At 50.5% G+C, this 20,613-nt stretch overlaps 1 protein-coding gene across 2 annotated transcripts in view; it reads right to left on the bottom strand.

Moving 5' to 3' along the window:
* Positions 1-8,792: 8,792 nt before the first annotated feature.
* Positions 8,793-20,613, bottom strand: part of LOC119957351 (F-box/WD repeat-containing protein 1A-like) — a 28,145-nt gene continuing 16,324 nt past the window's right edge. For both annotated transcript variants that reach the window (XM_038785266.1, XM_038785267.1), the window contains exons 7-12: positions 19,489-19,738; positions 17,768-17,886; positions 13,748-13,858; positions 12,445-12,523; positions 9,456-9,647; positions 8,793-8,824 (exon numbers count right to left, since the gene is read on the bottom strand). In XM_038785266.1, the coding sequence (XP_038641194.1) occupies positions 9,486-9,647; positions 12,445-12,523; positions 13,748-13,858; positions 17,768-17,886; positions 19,489-19,738 (721 nt within the window). In that variant the 3' untranslated portion in view covers positions 8,793-8,824; positions 9,456-9,485. The remainder of the gene's footprint in view (positions 8,825-9,455; positions 9,648-12,444; positions 12,524-13,747; positions 13,859-17,767; positions 17,887-19,488; positions 19,739-20,613) is intronic.

The raw sequence follows: 20,613 nt of genomic DNA, 5'->3' as shown, positions 1-20,613 counted from the left end.
ACACTTTTGAAGATTCAAAACAGAGGTAAAAAAAACAACATAAGTGTACTTTACCTGAATGCTCGTAGTATTCGGAATAAAGTAAATGAGTTGATGGCGCAAATCATCGTGAATGACTATGATTTAGTGGCCATTACTGAAACATGGTTAAAGGATGGTCACGACTGGGAGTTAAATATCCGAGGGTATCAAACTATTCGGAAGGACAGAGTGGATGGTAAGTGGATGGTGTTGCTCTGTTATTTAAGGATGACATCCGGGCAATAGTAAGGGATGACATCGGTGCTATGGAGGATAAGGTTGAATCCATTTGGGTGGAAATCAGGAATAGTAAGGCGAAAAAGTCACTGATAGGAGTAGTCTATCGGCCACCAAATAGTAACGTTATGGTCGGGCAGGCAATAAACAAAGAAATAACTGATGCATGTAGAAATGGTACAGCAGTTATCATGGGGGATTTTAATCTACATGTCGATTGGTTTAACCAGGTCGGTCAAGGCAACCTTGAGGAGGAGTTTATAGAATGTATCCGCGATAGTTTCCTAGAACAGTATGTAATGGAACCTACGAGGGAACAAGCGGTCCTAGATCTTGTCCTGTGCAATGAGACAGGATTGATTCATGATCTCATAGTTAGGGATCCTCTCGGAAGGAGCGATCACAATATGGTGGAATTTAAAATACAGATGGAGGGTGAGAAGGTAAAATCAAATACTAGTGTTTTGTGTTTAAACAAAGGAGATTACAATGGGATGAGAGAAGAACTAGCTAAGGTAGACTGGGAGCAAAGATTTTATGGTGGAACAGTTGAGGAACAGTGGAGAACCTTCCAAGCGATTTTTCACAGTGCTCAGCAAAGGTTTATACCAACAAAAAGGAAGGACGGTAGAAAGAGGGAAAATCGACCGTGGATATCTAAGGAAATAAGGGAGAGTATCAAATTGAAGGAAAAAGCATACAAAGTGGCAAAGATTGGTGGGAGACTAGAGGACTGGGAAATCTTTAGGGGGCAACAGAAAGCTACTAAAAAAGCTATAAAGAAGAGTAAGATAGAATATGAGAGTAAACTTGCTCAGAATATAAAAGCAGACAGCAAAAGATTTTACAAATATATAAAGCAAAAAAGAGTGGCTAAGGTAAATATTGGTCCTTTAGAGGATGAGAAGGGAGTTTTAATAATGGGAGATGAGGAAATGGCTGAGGAACTGAACAGGTTTTTTGGGTCGGTCTTCACAGTGGAAGACACAAATAACATGCCAGTGACTGATAGAAATGAGGTTATGACAGGTGATGACCTTTAGAGGATTGTTATCACTAAGGAGGTAGTGATGGGCAAGCTAATGGGGCTAAAGGTAGACAAGTCTCCTGGCCCTGATGGAATGCATCCCAGAGTGCTAAAAGAGATGGCTAGGGAAATTGCAGATGCACTAGTGATGATTTACCAAAATTCACTAGACTCTGGGGTGGTTCCGGTGGATTGGAAATTAGCAAACGTGACACCACTGTTTAAAAAAGGAGGTAGGCAGAGAGCAGGAAATTATAGGCCAGTGAGCTTAACATCAGTAGTAGGGAAGATGCTTGAATCTATCATCAGGGAAGAAATAGCGAGGCATCTAGATAGAAATTATCCCATTGGGCAGACGCAGCATGGGTTCATAAAGGGCAGGTCATGCCTAACTAATTTAGTGGAATTTTTTGAGGACATTACCAGTGCAGTAGATAACGGGGAGCCAATGGATGTGGTATATCTGGATTTCCAGAAAGCCTTTGGCAAGGTGCCACACAAAAGGTTGCTGCATAAGATAAAGATGCATGGCATTAAGGGTAAAGTAGTAGCACGGATAGAGGATTGGTTAATTAATAGAAAGCAAAGAGTTGGGATAAATGGGTGTTTCTCTGGTTGGCAATCAGTAGCTAGTGGTGTCCCTCAGGGATCCGTGTTGGGCCCCGTGTTTTGTTTTATACATTTGTAGAAACTTTAACTATCTTTTTATATTCTGAGCAAGTTTACTCTCATACTTTCTCTTCTTTATAGCATTTTTTAGTAGCTTTCTGTTGCCCCCTAAAGATTTCCCAGTCCTCTAGGCTCCCACTAATCTTTGCCACTTTGTATGCTTTTTCCTTCAATTTGATACTCTCCCTTATTTCCTTAGATATCCACGGTCGATTTTCCCTCTTTCTACCATCCTTCCTTTTGTGGGTATATACCTTTGCTGAGCACTGTGAAAAATCGCTTGGAAGGTTTTCCACTGTTCCACCATAAAGTCTTTGCTCCCAGTCTACCTTAGCTAGCTCTTCTCTCATCCCATTGTAATCTCTTTGGTTTAAGCACAAAACAGGAGTGTTTGATTTGACCTTCTCACCCTCCATCTGTATTTTAAATTCCACCATATTGTGATCGCTCCTTCTGAGAGGATCCCTAACTATGAAAATATTAATCAATCCTGTCTCATTACACAGAACCAGATCTAGGACCGCTTGTCCCCTTGTGGGTTCCTTGACCGACTGACACACACAGGTCCAAAAAGTCAATCAATTGGACAAATTTTTTACTTTGTCCATCGAGTTTTCAAGGAAGTGCATTCAGACGTCCTTCAGATAGTTCATGAAGCAAAAACTGTAGACAGAGGGCTGCACGGTGGCGTAGTGGGTTAGCACTGCAGCCTCACAGCGCCGAGGTCCTAGGTTCGATCTCGGCTCTGGGTCACTGTCCGTGTCGAGGTTTGCACATTCTCCCCCTGTTTGCGTGGGTTTCACTCCCAGAACCCAAAGATGTGCAGGTTAGGTGGATTGGCCACGCTAATTTGCCTCTGATTGGAAAAAATGAATGGGGTACTCTACATTTATTTAAAAAAAACATTTTAAAAATCTACATCAGAGCAATAATCTGAAACCAGAATCCCTAGTGCAGAAGGAGGCCATTCAGTCCATTGAGTCTGCACCGATCCTCCGAAAGAGCATCTCACCTGGACCCAAACCACTGCCCTATCCCCATCTAACCGTGGGACACTAAGGGGCACTTTAGCACGGCCAATCCACCTAACCTGCATATCTTTGATCTGTGGGAGGAAACCAGAGCACCCGGAGGAAACCCACGCACACACGGGGAGGTCACCCGAGGCCGGAATTGAACCCAGTCCTGGTAAGGCAGCAGAGCTAACCTCTGTGCCACCTGAGGTACTGCTGCAGAAAGGAGCCATCCTCCGGGTGAATTGTTAGACCCGTGCCCTCTCCGCTCTCGGAGGCGGACAAAACGATTCAAATGCACTCTTACAAGAGCATGCAAGTTCTCCCCAGTGTGCTACCCAATATCGATCCCTCAGCCAACATCACTAAAACAGATTAACTGGCCACTTATTTCTGTTTGCCCAACCTTGCGGTGAGCAAAGTGGTTGACACGTTCCTCGATGTTCGACCGCAGTGACGTTGTGGAAGGAGCTACCTGAAGACCTGGTACTTCCATAAGCGGATCTCAACGGGGACCCTTGCTTGAATCAAATCTGCTGCTCGAGTACAATGCTGGGGCTGGTGCTGCACGGTTTTCTTTATTCATTCATGAGATGTGGGTGTCGCTGGATGAGCCAGCATTTATTGCCCATCCTTTTTTAAAAAATACATTTTTCCAATTAAGGGGCAATTTAGCGTGGCCAATCCACCGACCCTGCACGTCTTTGGGTCGTGGGGGTGAAACCCACGCAGGCACGGGGAGAATGTGCAAACTCCACACGGACAGTGACCCAGAGCCGGGATCGAACCTGGGACCTTGGCGCCGTCAACAGGTACACAAAGACAGAGAGATGATGAGCAATGCAGGGAGAGGTCACATCACAACAAAAAAATAAGGACCAGAGAGTTTTAAATTCATTTATTTTCATTCATCATAATCACAGCAGCCTGTGCGTCTCCATCTCGAACACGAGCAGATCTCCCATTCAAGCTTCGGTTCCATTTTTAAAAAACACAAAATAAAAACTTTCAAACATCGTTTCAATTGAAAATGAGAGTGAACTTGAGGGGGGCTGTTTCTAAGCTGCGGGCTGTGTGGGAATTTGTACATCCCTGCCTAACCCGATGAGCCAAGTGCAGGGTTCTGATCAGCAGAAACTGGTCAGCCGACCACACAGATTCCAGGAAGTTTGTGAAAGAACCAGAGGTGAGATGGGAGGATTATTTGATAAAACAGTCAACTGTTACAATCTGCAATGCACAACAGGGAGAGGGAAAGGGTTCAGGGGGAATTTTCCAAAGGGAATGGGATCAATTTGAAAAGGATGAAAAAGCAAGGGCTCGAGGAAGTGACGAGCTGTTTGAAGGAGTCAGCCCAGACAGAATGAGGCTGACTGTTGTCCTCCTTCACCGTGCAATGTGAACACACTACATAGTTCTGTTCAGTGATTGTCAATGATATTGGGGGGGGGGGGGATTTGTCAAGGAGTTTGATGTGAGAGAGCAAAGTTATCACAACTTGATTCAATAACACCGAGCTCCCTTGCAACATAAATGGGACCCTCACCCTATCACAACCTCCTCCCACAGGTGCTCACTCGCTTAGAGGGAAGAATGACCACATAAGACTCGAGCACTTTCACTTTTTCTGTCAAACAGATTCAGAAACAAAGAGTCGCTACAGTGCAGAAAGAGGCCATTTGGCCCATCAAGCCGACACCGACCCTCTGAAAAAAAACACCCCATCCAGGCCCACTTGCCCACCCTATTGCCGTAACCCCACCTAACCTGCACATCTTTGGACATTAAGTGGTAATTTTATCATGGCCGATCCACCTAACCTGCACATCTTTAGATTGTGAGAGGAAACCGGAGCACCCGGAGGAAACCCACGCAGACAAAGGGAGAACATGCAAACTCTAATACAGTCACTCATGGCCAGAATCAAACCCGGGTCCCTGGCGCTGTGAGGTAGCAGTGCTAACCACTGTGCCAACGTGCTGCCCAGAAGTTGATTAATCGCTCTCGAACACCCTCCGAAAAGCTTTCTTCTCAAGTGTAAAGTTCTAGTCTTTCTGCATGTGCCTGAAACCAGAGACAGCATTTCCCACGACATTGAGGGATTCAGTGTGCTCCTTCATTCTGCTCAGGACTAGAAATCCAAGTCCCTACCTCGTGGGCGATGGTCCTACATCAGGAGGGAGTGTGCAGGAAGGAGATAGGTAATAGACAATATTTGACATCGCTTTGATTTGGAAAGTAAAGGGTGCGCATGCAGGAATGTGGACTCGGAATTTACTTCAAGAAATAGACAAAGGGTTCGGTTGAAACTTCCATTTTAGTTTTTAAAGCTATTCTGGCTGGCACTACTCTGAGAAAGAGAAGGTTGAGGGGCGGTCAGGCCGAATGAGATGTTTCCACTTGTCTAAAGTTTGGGACCAATATTAGATCGTCACTAATAATTCAACGCAGAATTGATCCAGAGAGTGGTGAGATTACTCCCACATGAAATGAAAATGAAAAAAAAAGAAAATCGCTTATTGTCACGAGTAGGCTTCAAATGAAGTTACTGTGAAAAGCCCCTAGTCACCACATTCCGGCGCCTGTTCGGGGAGGCTGGTACGGGAATTGAACCGTGTTGCTGGCTTGCCTTGCTCTGCTTTCAAAGCCAGCGATTAGCCCTGTGAGCTTAACAGCCCCTAGTCCTACATGGAGTAACTCAGTCCAATAGTATAGATACATTTAAGTGGAGGCGAGAGGTTCTGGGGATAAAAAGGAATAGGAGGATGTACTGTTAGCGTGGGGGTGTAGATGGGTGTGAGGATCATTTGTAGAGCATGTAAGAACTGGGTTGAAAGGCATACTGTGAATGAAACGTAAATGATCTGAGTGGGACATCTGGAAGCTATGTCTATAAATACACACAAGAACATCTTGTAATCCCTGGTTGGTGCAGTGGTTAGCATTACTGCCTCACGGCGCCACAGACCCCGGTTCGATCCTGGCCCTGGGTCACTGTCCGTGCGGAGTTTGCACATTCTCCCCGTGTCTGCCTGGGTCTCACCCCCCACAACCCAAAGATGTGCCGGGTAGGTGGATTGGCCACGCTAAATTGCCCCTTAATTGGGGAAAAAAAGAATTGGGTACTGTAAATTTATTTAAAAAAACATGTTATAACTCAGTGAAGTCAAGACTGATGTGCAGAGAAGCGAACAATTTAAGGAATGGAAAATAAGCTCCAGATTCTTGACGAGACACAAAGCAGAGTAGGCAGGAATGACTATTTCGTTACTCAGTGTTTGGACCCACTCTCTATTTGCAGGTTGAAATGGAGTTAAGCGACCCAGGGAGCTGGCTGGAGTTTCACGGTGATGTTCTCGAAAGATAATGTAATCATTTCTGACATTTGAAATCCTTGCGTGTTGGGAGAATGATAAACTGCAATTTAATCACGAACCACATATCTTAAAGAATGCATTTTTTGTTTTTAAAAAGGCTACATAAATAATCCACAGAACAATACCTCAAAACAAGGAAATGTAGAAAAATTGCGATCAAAGCAAGTGAAGTGAGAACAGGGGAGCTCATGCCCCACCCTCCCAAAACAAGGAGATAAAGGAGGAGCTTGTACCCCCAAGGGGGGAGGGGGGGGGGGGGAGGAGTTCGGACTGACTGGGTTCGGAGCGGAGAAATTACATTCATGAGAAACCTGGGCATTGTCTGATTGTTTGAGGGGTGTAAGGTGGTGGGGAAAGCAGAGTTCAGATGTTGAGGGCCTTTGGGAGAGGATCTGGCCTCAAACAACTTGGCTCTCTTTCTGACCCCCTTCCACCAGGGTGTTCACACTCCACTTTCCCACATGCCAAAATACAACTGGCCCGTGTCATTGGTCAGCCCGTGAGACCAGATGGGCAATTTGACTGTATGAGGCACCACCCCAGACCCCCTAACTGTTCACTCCGAGCAATGGGCTGTGGATGGTGGTCTTCATCAGTAAACTCTTGATTGATCCCCGGCTGCTCCCCCTCCTGCAGGCACCCCCCCCCCCCCCCCCCCCCCCCCCCCCCGGCCCGGCTTTTAGGGTCAACCTGCTTTTACCCTCAATTCCCCCACCCTCCCTCCCACGAAGCCAACAATACCAAGTCCACAGTGGCATAAATATCCAGAGTTTGGGCAGCGCAGCAACTCCCAGCTCCGTGTGATCAAGGCAGCCTTGGTCAGCGACGTTGTGCAGTGTGGAACCCGGATGAGGATGGGGCGTGGGAAGCAAACACAGAAAAGAAAGACCCCCCCCCCTCCGCCCAAAACAACTTCCCCACAACACGGACCTGCCGTCATGAGACACAGCTGAAATGGAACCTTTAAAAGCCCCGGGGTTTCACCAATGATTAAAGGAAAAGTTTCACAGAGAATACTTATTAAAATAAACTAAACACAAGGTACTATACACAAACTGTGCAATAGTCACTGTCAATTGCACATTGGCTTCTAGCAACACAATACACCACCTTCCTCTTGGGACGAAGGCAATGACATAATTATACAACATCATAGGTGCTAATCAGAGCAGCACTGGGGGCCCTTCTGCACTGTTGCCTTATCTTTGATAGTTTCTCCCACCTTTAACGTCTGGGCTGCTCAATGTGGTGGACAAGGACCTGTGGTGCTCCAGGTGTCACTGCCCACGGTACAACTCTGCAGACGACTGCCACTTTGACTGGGATAGGGTACAGCTTTCCAGGGCCGCTCGTGACTCTGCCCCCCTCCCTCCCTCCCTCCCAGCAGGCTTTTCAGCTCCGTGGCCGAGCCTGATCCTGCCATCTCTGATACCAGTTTAGGCATCGTGTAGTGATTGGAACCAGGAGCCAAGGCCAAATCCATCACCAACAACCCCCTCCAACCCCCCCCCCCCCCCCCCCCCCCTTCCCAGCCAGCTCCACGTCACAGTGAGAACAAGTGATTAATCGGAGAACAATCCCAACATCGCACTCTCCACTGCAAAGTTGCAATGCTTTATTGGTTATTGAAGAACACACCCCTGAGGAGTGACTCAAATCAAACTCCTGATGCCATGTCTCCACTTCTCTCCCCCTGCCCTCTGCAAGGCCCAGATCTTTACTGGAGCACAGTCCATGGGCAGCAGCCTCACCATCGTATCCAAGCTGATATCCATCACAGGCTGTCTGGCCATGGCATCACGGAAGAGCCTGATTCTGTCCTCCAGCCGGGATGAAGGAGGGGTATTATTAAAGAAAAGCGAGTCTGGCTCATTTCATTTTTCCCTCTCTCTCCAATCGTGCCTCAGCCCCCCCCCACATCCCCCTCCCCACAACCAGTTTGTTTCCAAGGCCCAGAGACACCTCGACCAGGCCCAGCTCACACCTGCCATCTCCCACTCTCTGGGGCTCGCTGTCATTAGGTCGGGGAGCGTCTTCAAACTCTGATGTTAAGGGGGAGAAAGAACAAAATAATCTGCAACAGTACAGACGTTTCAGCAGAACCCATCACCAAATCCAGGCCCCCCTCCCCCCCCCCCCCCCCCTCGCTCTTCCCTTTCAGAAGATTTTTCACGGGTTTGCTTCGTCTTCAAAAGTTCCTTCCAGAAATCAGTCCGTACAAATTTACAAAATGAACAGGGTTTAGTTGCTTTGAGATGGAGGTGGAGATCCAGTTAAAACTTCTTCCGTTGATGCAATGATATGTAGGGATTTGTTTTTCTGCTCTCTCAAATGCTGCATCCGCCACACAGCAGGCACTCACTGCTCACTACCCCAGATCCTGAAATGTCCCCGTCAAAATGACCGCTTCCTTGTATGAATGTGTGGCGCAGGGTCGTTGTTTTTTTTAATAAGTGCCAAAAAGCTGCATTTTGGACATCCTGAAGAGAAGACAAAGAGAGGGAGAGAAGAGAGGAGAAACATCAACCCTTTACATCAGGACAACGTGTTGGGCCTCTCAAACGGCAAGTCTCAAAGCGGTTGCACTCCCTGTTAAATCTGCCTCCCCTTGCCCTCTCGCACAGTGGCTCTACATTTTGTACCTTCCGGAGTGAAGGTTCCCAAAATGTGGTTTTGATAAGAAAGGGCCTTCAAATTTATTACAAAGAATCATAACGGCGGGGAGCGTGCAGGGAGAGATTTGCAGAGATCCAGCAAGTCACCGAAAGATCAGCATTCTTTTTCTCACTGCTCGTTAGAAGGTTTGCACCAATTGCGGATCTCTGCAACTCCCAACCTTGCCGCCCAGAATTTAAGCTAGGATTGGTTGGAATGCCGTTGGTTACTCTGGTTTGATGATGAGTCACCAACCAGGAACCAGACATCTGCAGCTGCCAGCTGAGCAGGACACTGGTTCGCCTTTCACAGAAGAAGAAAAGTCACGGCTGGAATCGAAACCCACATCACTGGGCTCGTTTGGCCAAGAAATCAGAGCACCCCCCCCCGCCCCCGCTTTTCACAAAGAATGGGGGTGATGGCAATGGGGCAACACGCGTTCTGTACCCAACTTACCACAACCAGTCTGACACGAGACACCCACACCTATCTGGAGACGTAGGTGTACGTGCGGGGTGCTGACTGCGAGCCGTCCCCTTGATCGGAGGGCACATTCAGGAAATCCCAGATCAGGATGGTGTCATCGTGAGAACTACTAACTATCTGGAACTCGTCAAACTGAAGCCTGAATACTCTCCCGGAATGCTCCTGCACAGTAGAGAGAGAGAGAGAGAAAAACAGGAGGAAGGTGATGGAAACATTATTAGAAGAAAGCTGATGAACTGGCTTCACATTCCTGATACTGAGGCTGACCCGTGGGACGGTGAGAATCAAAGTGCAGTGTTCCCCCCCCGAAAAACAGCCTGTATTCCAGTCAGTTTCCTAACTACCTCCTTCTGCTGAACACAGGGCCAGAGTCAGTTATCCAGCCTCTCAAACCTGCTTCCACATCCAATATTCCTCATCAACTCCACTTTCAAACACAATTCCCTCGTATCCAAAAGTCCTTCAAGCACAGGCTGAGCATGCTCATTCACAGACCGTTCACAACGCTCGGAGAAACCCAGAGGTTCTCATCCCTCTTGAGTGAAGACATTTCTCAACCTCACTCTTAAGTGACTCGCTTCTTATCCTGTGTCTACACGGCCGAGTTCTCCACTCTCCCGCCAGGTGAAACAGCCTCTCAGTATCCACCCTGTTTTAGCTCTCTAAGAATGGTGTCTGCTTCAATGCGATTAACTCATTTTCCACACTCCATTGGCCCATTCTGTGCAATCTCTGCTGTGATTACCCATCTGACTGGGAGAAGCTTGTGCAATGTCCCCTTCAGAACAGAGTGGGCCGGGGAGCATCCTGAAAGGTTAATTTATTTCCTGATAATGTTGTTCCTTTTTCAGCTTGTGCACAGGGTTCGCAACTCTGAGAATTCGCAACTCTGAGAATTCGCAACTCTGAGAATTCGCAACTCTGAGAATTCGCAACTCTGAGAATTCGCAACTCTGAGAATTCGCAACTCTGAGAATTCGCAACTCTGAGAATTCGCAACTCTGAGAATTCGCAACTCTGAGAATTCGCAACTCTGAGAATTCGCAACTCTGAGAATTCGCAATTCTGAGAATTCGCAACTCTGAGAATTCGCAACTCTGAGAAATCGCAACTCTGAGAATTCGCAACTCTGAGAATTCGCAACTCTGAGAATTCGCAACTCTGAGAATTCGCAACTCTGAGAATTCGCAACTCTGAGAATTCGCAACTCTGAGAATTCGCAACTCTGAGAATTCGCAACTCTGAGAATTCGCAACTCTGAGAATTCGCAACTCTGAGAATTCAGATCACGGAGAATTCAGATCACGGAGGATTCAGATCACAGAGGATTCAGATCACAGAGGATTCAGAACACAGAGAATTCAGAACACAGAGAATTCAGAACACAGAGAATTCAGAACACAGAGAATTCAGAACACAGAGAATTCAGAACACAGAGAATTCAGAACACAGAATTCAGAACACAGAGAATTCAGAACACAGAGAATTCAGGCCACTGACAGTAAGCAAGGTTTGATCTGCAAGGATAACAGTTTTCTGTTCCGTAGTTTTTGAACAGATCACAGAATCATACAGAAGAGGCCCTCAGGCCCATTGAGTCTGCACCAACAAAACTACACGAAACCCAATTCACAGCACGTGGCCCATAGCTTTGAATGTTGTGACATTTGTTCATCCAAGTACTTTTTTAAAGGTTGTGAGGTTTCCTGCCTCCCAGGCAGTGGGTGCATCCCAGATTCCCACAACCCTCTGGGTGAAAATTCCCTCGAAACCTTGTTATTGACCATTCAACGAAGGGGAAGAGTTGCTTTCTATCCACCCTTCCCATGTCGCCCTCATCATCTTATCCACCTCAATCAGGTCCCCTCTCGGCCTTCTCTGCTCCAGCCTCTCTTCCCAGCTGACACGCTCCATCCCAGGCAACGTCCTGGTGAATCTCCTCTGTACCCCCTCCAGGCAATCACATCCTCCCTATAGTGCGGTGACCAGAACTGAACACACTACTCCAGCTGTGGCCTCACCAAAGCCCTGTACAGCCCCAACATGACCTTTACATCTTTCCTTGGGTCAGGACACCAAGAGCAGAGATCGCAGTGGAGGTGCGGTGTCACAGAAGGTCTATAATCCCTGCAGCAAGGCTCTCTTACTGAGACCCACAAGGACCTTGCAGTAAAGGTGAGGTTAACATTTACCTTCTGAAAGACTTGCTGAACGTTTGTGTTATCATTAAGTGCTCCCAGACTGAAACCACAGCTTTCTGATTACAGGAGAAGTGTGATCACACAGCACATGTTCGTGATAAATGAAGCAGGTCAGTTTTTAAAAAACAAATTTAGAGTACCCAATTATTTTTTCCAATTAAGGGGCAATTCAGCGTGGCCAATCCACCTATTCTGCACGTCTTTTGGGTTGTGGGGGCGAAACCCACGCAGACACGGAGAGAATATGCAAACTCCATACGGACAGTGACCCAGAGCCGGGATTCATAGAATTTCATAGAATTTACAGGGCAGAAGGAGGCCACCCGGCCCATCTAGTCTGCACCGGCTCTTGGAAAGAGCACCCCACCCAAGCCCACACCTCCACCCTATCCCCATAACCCAGTAACCCCACCCAACACTAAGGGCAATTTTGGACACTAAGGGCAATTTATCATGTCCAATCCACCTGACCTGCACATCTTTGGACTGTGGGAGGAAACCGGAGCACCCGGAGGAAACCCATGCACACATGGGGAAGGATGTGCAGACTCCATACAGACAGTGACCCAGCCAGGAATCGAACCTGGGACCCTGGAGCTGTGAAGCGATTGTGCTATCCACAATGCTACCGTGCTGCCCTTTCAAACCCAGGTCCTCAGCGCTGTAGGCAACACTGCTAACCACTGTGCCACCGTGCCGCCCATGAAGCAGGTCAGTTGAAGGGATATCTGGAATTCAGTCAGAAGCTGGATTCTTACCACCAATGTTCGCAGACAGAGAGTCCCAGCTGGAGATCGGGGGTCCAATGCAGCCACCAGGTCCCACACTTTAATTTTGCTATAAAACAAAACAGAAAAGAGAAGCCAAACTAAATAAACACGAAGGTGTGTGTGTGGTCAGGTCAGCTTTGGATTATCTCAGGCCTCTGCCAGCGTTGTGAACAGTCAGAGACTCAGCTATTTCCCAAAGTGCCAGATTGCAGGAGACTCATCGATGGAAGGTGCTATATAAACACATGCTGATGTTGTACAAATATAGATCCTGCTTGAGCAGCGACATTACATTTCAATCCTGCCCAATCGGCTCAGAATGCCGGAGGGTCAGTACTGAGGGAGCGCCGCACTGTCAGAGGGTCAGTACTGAGGGAGTGCCGCACTGTCAGAGGGTCAGTACTGAGGGAGTGCCGCACTGTCAGAGGGTCAGTACTGAGGGAGTGCCGCACTGTCAGAGGGTCAGTACTGAGGGAGTGCCGCACTGTCAGAGGGTCAGTACTGAGGGAGTGCCGCACTGTCAGAGGGTCAGTACTGAGGGAGTGCCGCACTGTCAGAGGGTCAGTACTGAGGGAGTGCTGCACTGTCAGAGGGTCAGTACTGAGGGAGTGCCGCACTGTCAGAGGGTCAGTACTGAGGGAGGCTGCACTGTCAGAGGGTCAGTACTGAGGGAGTGCCGCACTGTCAGAGGGTCAGTACTGAGGGAGTGCCGCACTGTCAGAGGGTCAGTACTGAGGGAGTGCTGCACTGTCAGAGGGTCAGTACTGAGGGAGTGCTGCACTGTCAGAGGGTCAGTACTGAGGGAGTGCCGCACTGTCAGAGGGTCAGTACTGAGGGAGTGCCGCACTGTCAGAGGGTCAGTACTGAGGGAGTGACGCACTGTCAGAGGGTCAGTACTGAGGGAGTGCCTGCACTGTCAGAGGGTCAGTACTGAGGGAGTGCCGCACTGTCAGAGGGTCAGTACTGAGGGAGTGCCGCACTGTCAGAGGGTCAGTACTGAGGGAGTGCCGCACTGTCAGAGGGTCAGTACTGAGGGAGTGCTGCACTGTCAGAGGGTCAGTACTGAGGGAGTGCCGCACTGTCAGAGGGTCAGTACTGAGGGAAGTGCTGCACTGTCAGAGGGTCAGTACTGAGGGAGCTGCCGCACTGTCAGAGGGGCCACCTCCCAGATGAAACGTTATATGATGACAGTGAATATATTTCAAAAACTATTTTACTGCCTTCAAAGCTCATTTTGAAAATGGGTGGGATGAGAAAATCGATATATCATTGACCTTTCTCTCTTGCTTACCCATCATAAGCTCCGCTAACTATTCGCTTGTTGTCAAAACGAATGCATCGAACGAGTTCTTCATGGCCCTCCAGGACCCGCAGACATGCTCCACATTCGATATCCCACAGCCTGCAGCAGGGGCACATCAATCAGAGGGGCAAAAAGTCAGCAGGGGGAATTTGAAGCAAGAATAACTGAGCCGAAAGCGCGGAAAGGAAAACTCTCTTTCAATCTTCAAGATGCTCTCCTTAAAACCCAAGTCAAAGTTTCCGGCCGATGGGCCCTAATATCCCCTCAGGTTGTCGGGTCAGATTGTGCCTGATGACATTGCTGTGCAGCTCCTGGAAGTGTTTTACAGTGATCAAGGTGCTATATAAATGCAAACTTTTATTGTTGAGGTGAGCAGTTGGACAATGAGTAAAGTGGGAGATGTCTGTGAGCATTTACAGAGGGTTCATGGTCAGTGCCATTTTCCACACAGGAGAGGCCTTGTTGTTGAATGGTGGGCGATGTACGTCCGGTTCTGTGCCCAGGTTAACAAGCAAATGCTCAGCCCATTTAAAGAAGAGAGTTCAGCAGGCAACGCTTGCACCTCAGTGCCCAGCAGGTTAAATCCTCAGTTGCAGAGACTCGCACCGTTATTCGGGCCACAGGTTCAGTGCAGTCCGGAGGGAATGCTGCAATGATGGAGGGGCCACGCATTCCGCACGATGTTACATTGAGCTTCCGGCTGGAAGCAGAGTAGAGGAGGGAGGCCTGCCCGGTGACTCTGGTCAACCTCAACCAACATCATTATCTGGGAACCAACACAATGCTGTCTGTGGGATCTTACTGCCCCAACATTGGTCAGCGCTCTTTCAGCAACCAGTGCTGGAAAGGAAGAAAAAGCACCCAATTGTCGCCGAATGCTGGGGGACAAAGCAACATGAAAAACACCACCGCGTGGCAGGAGTGGCCCGCTGTCGCCGCTGCTGCTTTGCGCTGGCCATAGAGCCATTGGCGATGGCTCTCAGGGGGTTGGCAGAGTGGCAGGGGATAATGAGGGGACAGAGGGAGCATCGGGTGTCGCTCTATGCCGATGACCTCTTGCTGTATGTTTCGGATCCGTTGGAGAGTATGGGAAGGATTATGGGCCTGTTGGGGAGGTTTGGAGAGTTCGCGGGATACATAAGGGCAGCACGGTAGCATGGTGGTTAGCATAAATGCTTCACAGCTCCAGGGTCCCAGGTTCGATTCCCGGCTGGGTCACTGTCTGTGTGGAGTCTGCACGTCCTCCCCGTGTGTGCGTGGGTTTCTTCCGGTGCTCCGGTTCCTCCCACAGTCCAAAGATGTGCGGGTTAGGTGGATTGGCCATGCTAAATGCCGTAGTGTCCTAAAAAGTAAGGTTAAGGGGGGGGTTGTGGGTTACGGGTTATAGGGTGGATACGTGGGTTGAGTAGGGTGATCATGGCTCGGCACAACACGAGGGCCGAAGGGCCTGTTCAGTGCTGTACGTTCTATGTTCTATGATGAATGTCGGAAAAGCGAGGTATTCCGGTGAAGAGCTGGCACAGCGGCTAATTTATGGGGATGCCATTACGGTAGCGAGGGATAGGTTTAGGTACTTGGGGAATCAGGGTAGCGAGGGAATGGACGGGGCTCCGTAAGTGAAACTTAACGAAGCTGGTGGAGGAGGCCAGGGAGGATCTAAGAGGTGGGATACACGGCACTTAGCGTTGGCAGGGTGGGTCCGAGTGGTGAAAATGAATATTCTGCCGAGGTTCTTGTTTATCTTTCAGGCTCTCCCCATCTTTATACCAAAGGCCTTTTTCGGAAAGTGGACACAATCATCTCTGACTTTGTATAGGGGGGGAGGTGCCGAGGGTGGGGAGGGCCCTGAGGCAGAGGCAGCCGGGGGGGGGGGCAGGGTGGGGAGGACCCTGAGGCAGCGGGAGGGGGGGGGGGGGGGCCGAGGGTGGGGAGGACCCTGAGGCAGCGGGGGGGGGGGGGGGGGGGGGGCGAGGGTGGGGGGGGGGCGAGGGTGGGGAGGGCCCTGAGGCAGAGGCAGCAGGGGGGGGGTGGGGGGCCGAGGGTGGGGAGGGTCCCGAGGCAGAGGCAGCAGGGGGGGGGGGGGGGGGGCCGGGGGTGGGGAGGACCCTGAGGCAGAGGCAGCAGGGGGGGGGGGGGGGGTGGGGGCCGAGGGTGGGGAGGGCCCTGAGGCAGAGGCGGGGGGGGTGCCGAGGGTGGGGAGGGCCCTGAGGCAGAGGCAGCAGGGGGGGGGGGGCCGAGGGTGGGGAGGACCCTGAGGCAGAGGCGGGGGGGGTGCCGAGGGTGGGGAGGGCCCTGAGGCAGAGACAGCAGGAAGGGGGGGGGGGGGGGGAAGGTGCCGAGGGTGGGGAGGACCCTGAGGCAGAGGCAGCAGGGGGGGGGGGGGGGAAGGTGCCGAGGGTGGGGAGGACCCTGAGGCAGAGGCAGCGGGGGTGGGGGGGGGGGGGGTGGGAAGGTGCCGAGGGTGGGGAGGACCCTGCCACAGAGACAGAGGCAGCAGGGGGGGGGGTTGGTGTTGCCAAACTTGCTCCATTATTATTGGGCGGCGAATGTGGACAGAGTGCGGCGGTGGTGGGAAGGAGAAGGGGTAGAGTGGGTTAAGATGGAGAAGGAATCTTGTGAGGGGTCTAGTTTGAGGGCTATGGTGACGGCAGCATTGCCAATGGCTCAGAGTAGGGATTCAGGGAGCCCAGTGGTGCAGTCAACGGTGAAGATATGGAATCAGCTGAGGAGGCATTTTAGGGTGGAAGGGATGTCGGTGCTAACGCCGCTGTGCGAGAATCATGGGTTTGAGCCGGGGAGGATGGATAGTGTATACAGGAGGTGGAGGGATGTGGGGCTGGTCAAGGTGAGGGATCTGTATTTGGAGGAAGGGTTCGCTAGTCTGGAGGAGCTCAGGGAGAGGGTAGAGCTGCCGAGGGGCAGTGAGTTCAGGTATCTACAGGTTAGGGACTTTGCACGAAAGGTCTGGAAGGGATTCCCTAGATTGCCGGGATACACCCTGCTGGAGCGACTGCTGCTTCCGGATGTGGAAGGGGAGGGAAGAATTGGGGATATATAAAGTGGCTGGGGGAGCAGGGAGGTGAGCGGGTGGTGAAGATCAAGGAGAAATGGGAAGGGGAGTTGGGAATGGAGATCAATTGGGGTGTATGGAGTGAGGCACTGTGAAGGGTAAATGGGACCTCCTCTTGTGCAAGGTTGAGCCTGATACAGTTTAAGGTGGTGTACAGGGTGCATATGACTCGGATGAGTGGGTTCTTTCAGGGGGTAGCAGATGAGTGTGAGAGGTGTGGGCGGGGGCCAGCGAAACACGCACACATGTTTCTGGTTGTGCAAAATTGGGAAGATTCTGGGCGGGAGTGTTCGCTGTCTTAGCCAGGATAGTGGAGGAGGGACTGGACCCGGACCCTTTGGTGGCGATATTTGGGGTTTCAGAGAAGCCGAAGCTCATGGAGAGGAGGAAGGCCGATGTCATGGCCTTCTCGTCTCTGATTGCACGGCGACGGATGTTGCTGGAGTGGCGGTCGGCATCGCCACCGGGGGTAGCAGCACGGTTGGGTATCTGTACGACTTCCTGCGGTTAGAGAAGATAAAGTATGAGTTAAGGGGCTCAGCAGGGGAGTTCGAGAAAAGGTGGGGGATGTTTGGGACCGTCTTCGAGGGGCCATTAGTCACCCGGGGGGGGGGGGGGGGGGCCAGGAAAATCTGTACAAACTGTATAGTTGATTGTTGGGAAGATTGTTTCCCGGAGTGTTTATTTGCTGTAACCTACTTTGATACAAGTTTGAATAAAATGCGTTTAAAATGAAAAAGATCACCTAAATTCACCGGGTTCCTTTTACCCAGCTCTGTTCCTGCCCAAAACAAGCAGAGAGTTTAAAGATATTGCAACTGGCACAGCTGAACTGCAAGTTAATGCATGGCGCTGATGGTCACTCTGTGACTGAACGAAGCAAGGACTTGCCGCGGGGAGTGTAGTTTGAGAGAGGTGTGAGATGGGAAGAGACATACCGGATTGTGTTATCGGAGGAACCACTGACCACGAGTCGGTCCCTGTACTGCAGACAGGCGATGCCTCGCTTGTGACCATTCAACGTGCGCACAAACTCACAGGAGCCAGTGTTCCACACCTCGAGAGAGAGAGAGAGGCGGAAGGAAGCACGGTTAGCAACACACCTAGACAAATATTCACTCACACATCATCAGGAACTCTTAAAGAACAGAGGGTCAAGGGCAAGTAACTGGGATCACTTCCTGAATTCAGGAGGGATATTAAGACTGACCTGAGCTTGGGATAATCCTGATAGAACAATAAGGGAATGAGTTCTGCAGAAGGGTCATTTAAACCCGAAATATGAACTCTGATTCTCTCTCCACAGATGCTGCCAGACCTGCTGAGTTTATCTCTGTGTTTTTTATTATTATTAATGGAACGTTAAATTGGTGAAGGCCAAGTTGGGGTTTTTATATGGTCAGGCGTTTTGAGAAGCTGGAGAGGGGTGTGGAGAGAGGGTGACTATTCCCTTCACTTGCGAGGTCAATGGGCTGAGAGTCCCAGTCCCAGTCCCATTCCACAGACAATGCAGCCGTACAATGCCGATGCAGCAACTGAGGGAGGGCTGAGCTGTCAGAGGGGCAGCACCGAGGGTGCCCGACACGGACCAGAGAGAGTTTCACTCTGCCAGTGTTGGCATGTTCTCGGAGGAGACAGTACACCCAGACTCTGTTGAAGTGAAATCTAAAATGTCGAGCAGGAAATAGACCGTTCTGCCACTGCCAATAATTATTTCTGAATCAACACGGGGGGGAAAGAGACTTTGTGCGCTTTGATCTCAGTCCTGTTTATGGGGATTTTGTGTCTCCCATTTGCCAGGTGCATTATCCAGTAAAACAACAGTGACTGTGTGACATGGAGCATTAGCTGGCTGCAACTAATTTGGGGTGTCCTGACTATGGGGGTGTTCATCGAATATTATCGTATTCAGGAGCATCAACTGGCCACTCACTTCCAAATCGATACAGACTAAACCTTTGATCCGGAGCTCAGGAGATAGAAGCTTGTGGAATCATAGAATCCCTACAGTGAAGAAGGAGGCTATTCGGCCCATCGAGTCTGCACCAACCCTCCGTGATGGCACCACACCCACGTCCCCAGCCTACCCCCGCAACCCCACTTCACCGCTCAGAGGAAATTTAGCGTGGCCAGTCCACCTAAACAGCACACCTCTGGGCTTATGGCAGAGGTCAAGATGTAGCACTTTACAAATGTGCATTCCACAAGATGCTCAGATGGCTCGGGAACATTTATCAAACTCCATCCGATGGGAAAACGTTTGGAAAAGTGGATCAATGAGTTGATCCGCTGATGAGCTGATCCAAGCCAGTGAGACACGAGAATTCCAATTCAATTTCACCCAGCATCCCATTCCGTTGCTGGGAAGAGTTGATACAATACACTTATCTGACAAGGACCTAAACTCTGTGTTGGTCACACCGCACGCCGCTGGATCAGACAGCCTGTCGACTCCAGTCTGCAAGGTTTTTATTGGCGAAGGCAATCAAAGGGCACGGAGCAAAGATGGGTAAATGGAGTTTGTGTCCAGATCAGCTCGGAACTGACACACCAGGCTCGAGGGGCAGAATGGCCCCACTGTCAACATCAGGGGGAGGGAGAAAAAGAACAGACAAACATTGCACAAAAGAGAAGGAAGGAGTGATGAAAGAGGTCTTACTTTGATGGTCCTATCCCCAGAAGCTGATACGATGTACTTATCGTCAAAATCCACAACGTTGACAGCTGCTCGGTGTCCAACAAGGACCCTGCGCAAGGTGATGTCCGTGGATGTACTCATATCCCACACAGCTATCGAACGATCCTTGGAGCAGGTGACCATCATTCCATTGGTGAAGCGGAGATGGAGGACAGCTTCACAGTGATGGATCAGTGTGTTTAACATCTCCCCTGTACCAACGTCCCATACTCTGTAATGGGCAAATCAAACATACAGCACCCCAGTTAAATAGAAGCACTCCGCAGTGGGTTCAGAGAGAGAATGGGGAGGGGGGACGGGGGGGGCACGCAGGCGGAGGCGGAGCAGTGGGTTCAGAGAGAGAATGGGGAGGGGGGCGGGGGGGCACACAGGCGGAGGCGGAGCAGTGGGTTCAGAGAGAGAATGGGGAGGGTGGGCAGGGGGGGCACACAGGCGGAGGCGGAGCAGTGGGTTCAGAGAGAGGATGGGGAGGGGGCCGGGGGGGGGGGGGGGCACACAGGCTGAGGCGGAGCAGTGGGTTCAGAGAGAGGATGGGAGGGGGGCGGGGGGGGGGGCACACAGGCTGAGGCGGAGCAGTGGGTTCAGAGAGAGGATGGGGAGGGGGCCGGGGGGGGGGGCACGCAGGCGGAGGCAGAGCAGTGGGTTCAGAGAGAGAATGGGGAGGGTGGGCAGGGGGGGCACACAGGCGGGGGCGGAGCAGTGGGTTCAGAGAGAGGATGGGGAGGGGGGCGGGGGGGCACGCAGGCTGAGGCGGAGCAGTGGGTTAAACACTGATCCTTTCACCTCTGGGAGCCAGGTAACAGGTGACTGAGCCAGTGCTGTCCAGTCATTGGAATGATGATCGTTATTAACAGGCATCGGAATCGGCCATTCAGCCCCACCAGTCTGCTCCGCCATTCAGTATCATTATGAATGTAATTATAACCAGAACTCAACTTTCTTGCCTGTCTCCTGTAAAGCTCAACTCACTCATCGATGAAAAATGTGTGTAACGAGGGGGTTAACGAGGTTCACCAGAGAGTGAGTGTTTCACCCCAGTGTGGTTTACGCACAGCATCAGTTCCTATTGCCAAGTCGAGCATACAC

Source organism: Scyliorhinus canicula, chromosome 26 (genome assembly GCF_902713615.1).
Source record: "Scyliorhinus canicula chromosome 26, sScyCan1.1, whole genome shotgun sequence".
Taxonomy (NCBI): domain Eukaryota; kingdom Metazoa; phylum Chordata; class Chondrichthyes; order Carcharhiniformes; family Scyliorhinidae; genus Scyliorhinus; species Scyliorhinus canicula.
This window is presented reverse-complemented; position numbering and strand designations above follow the sequence as displayed.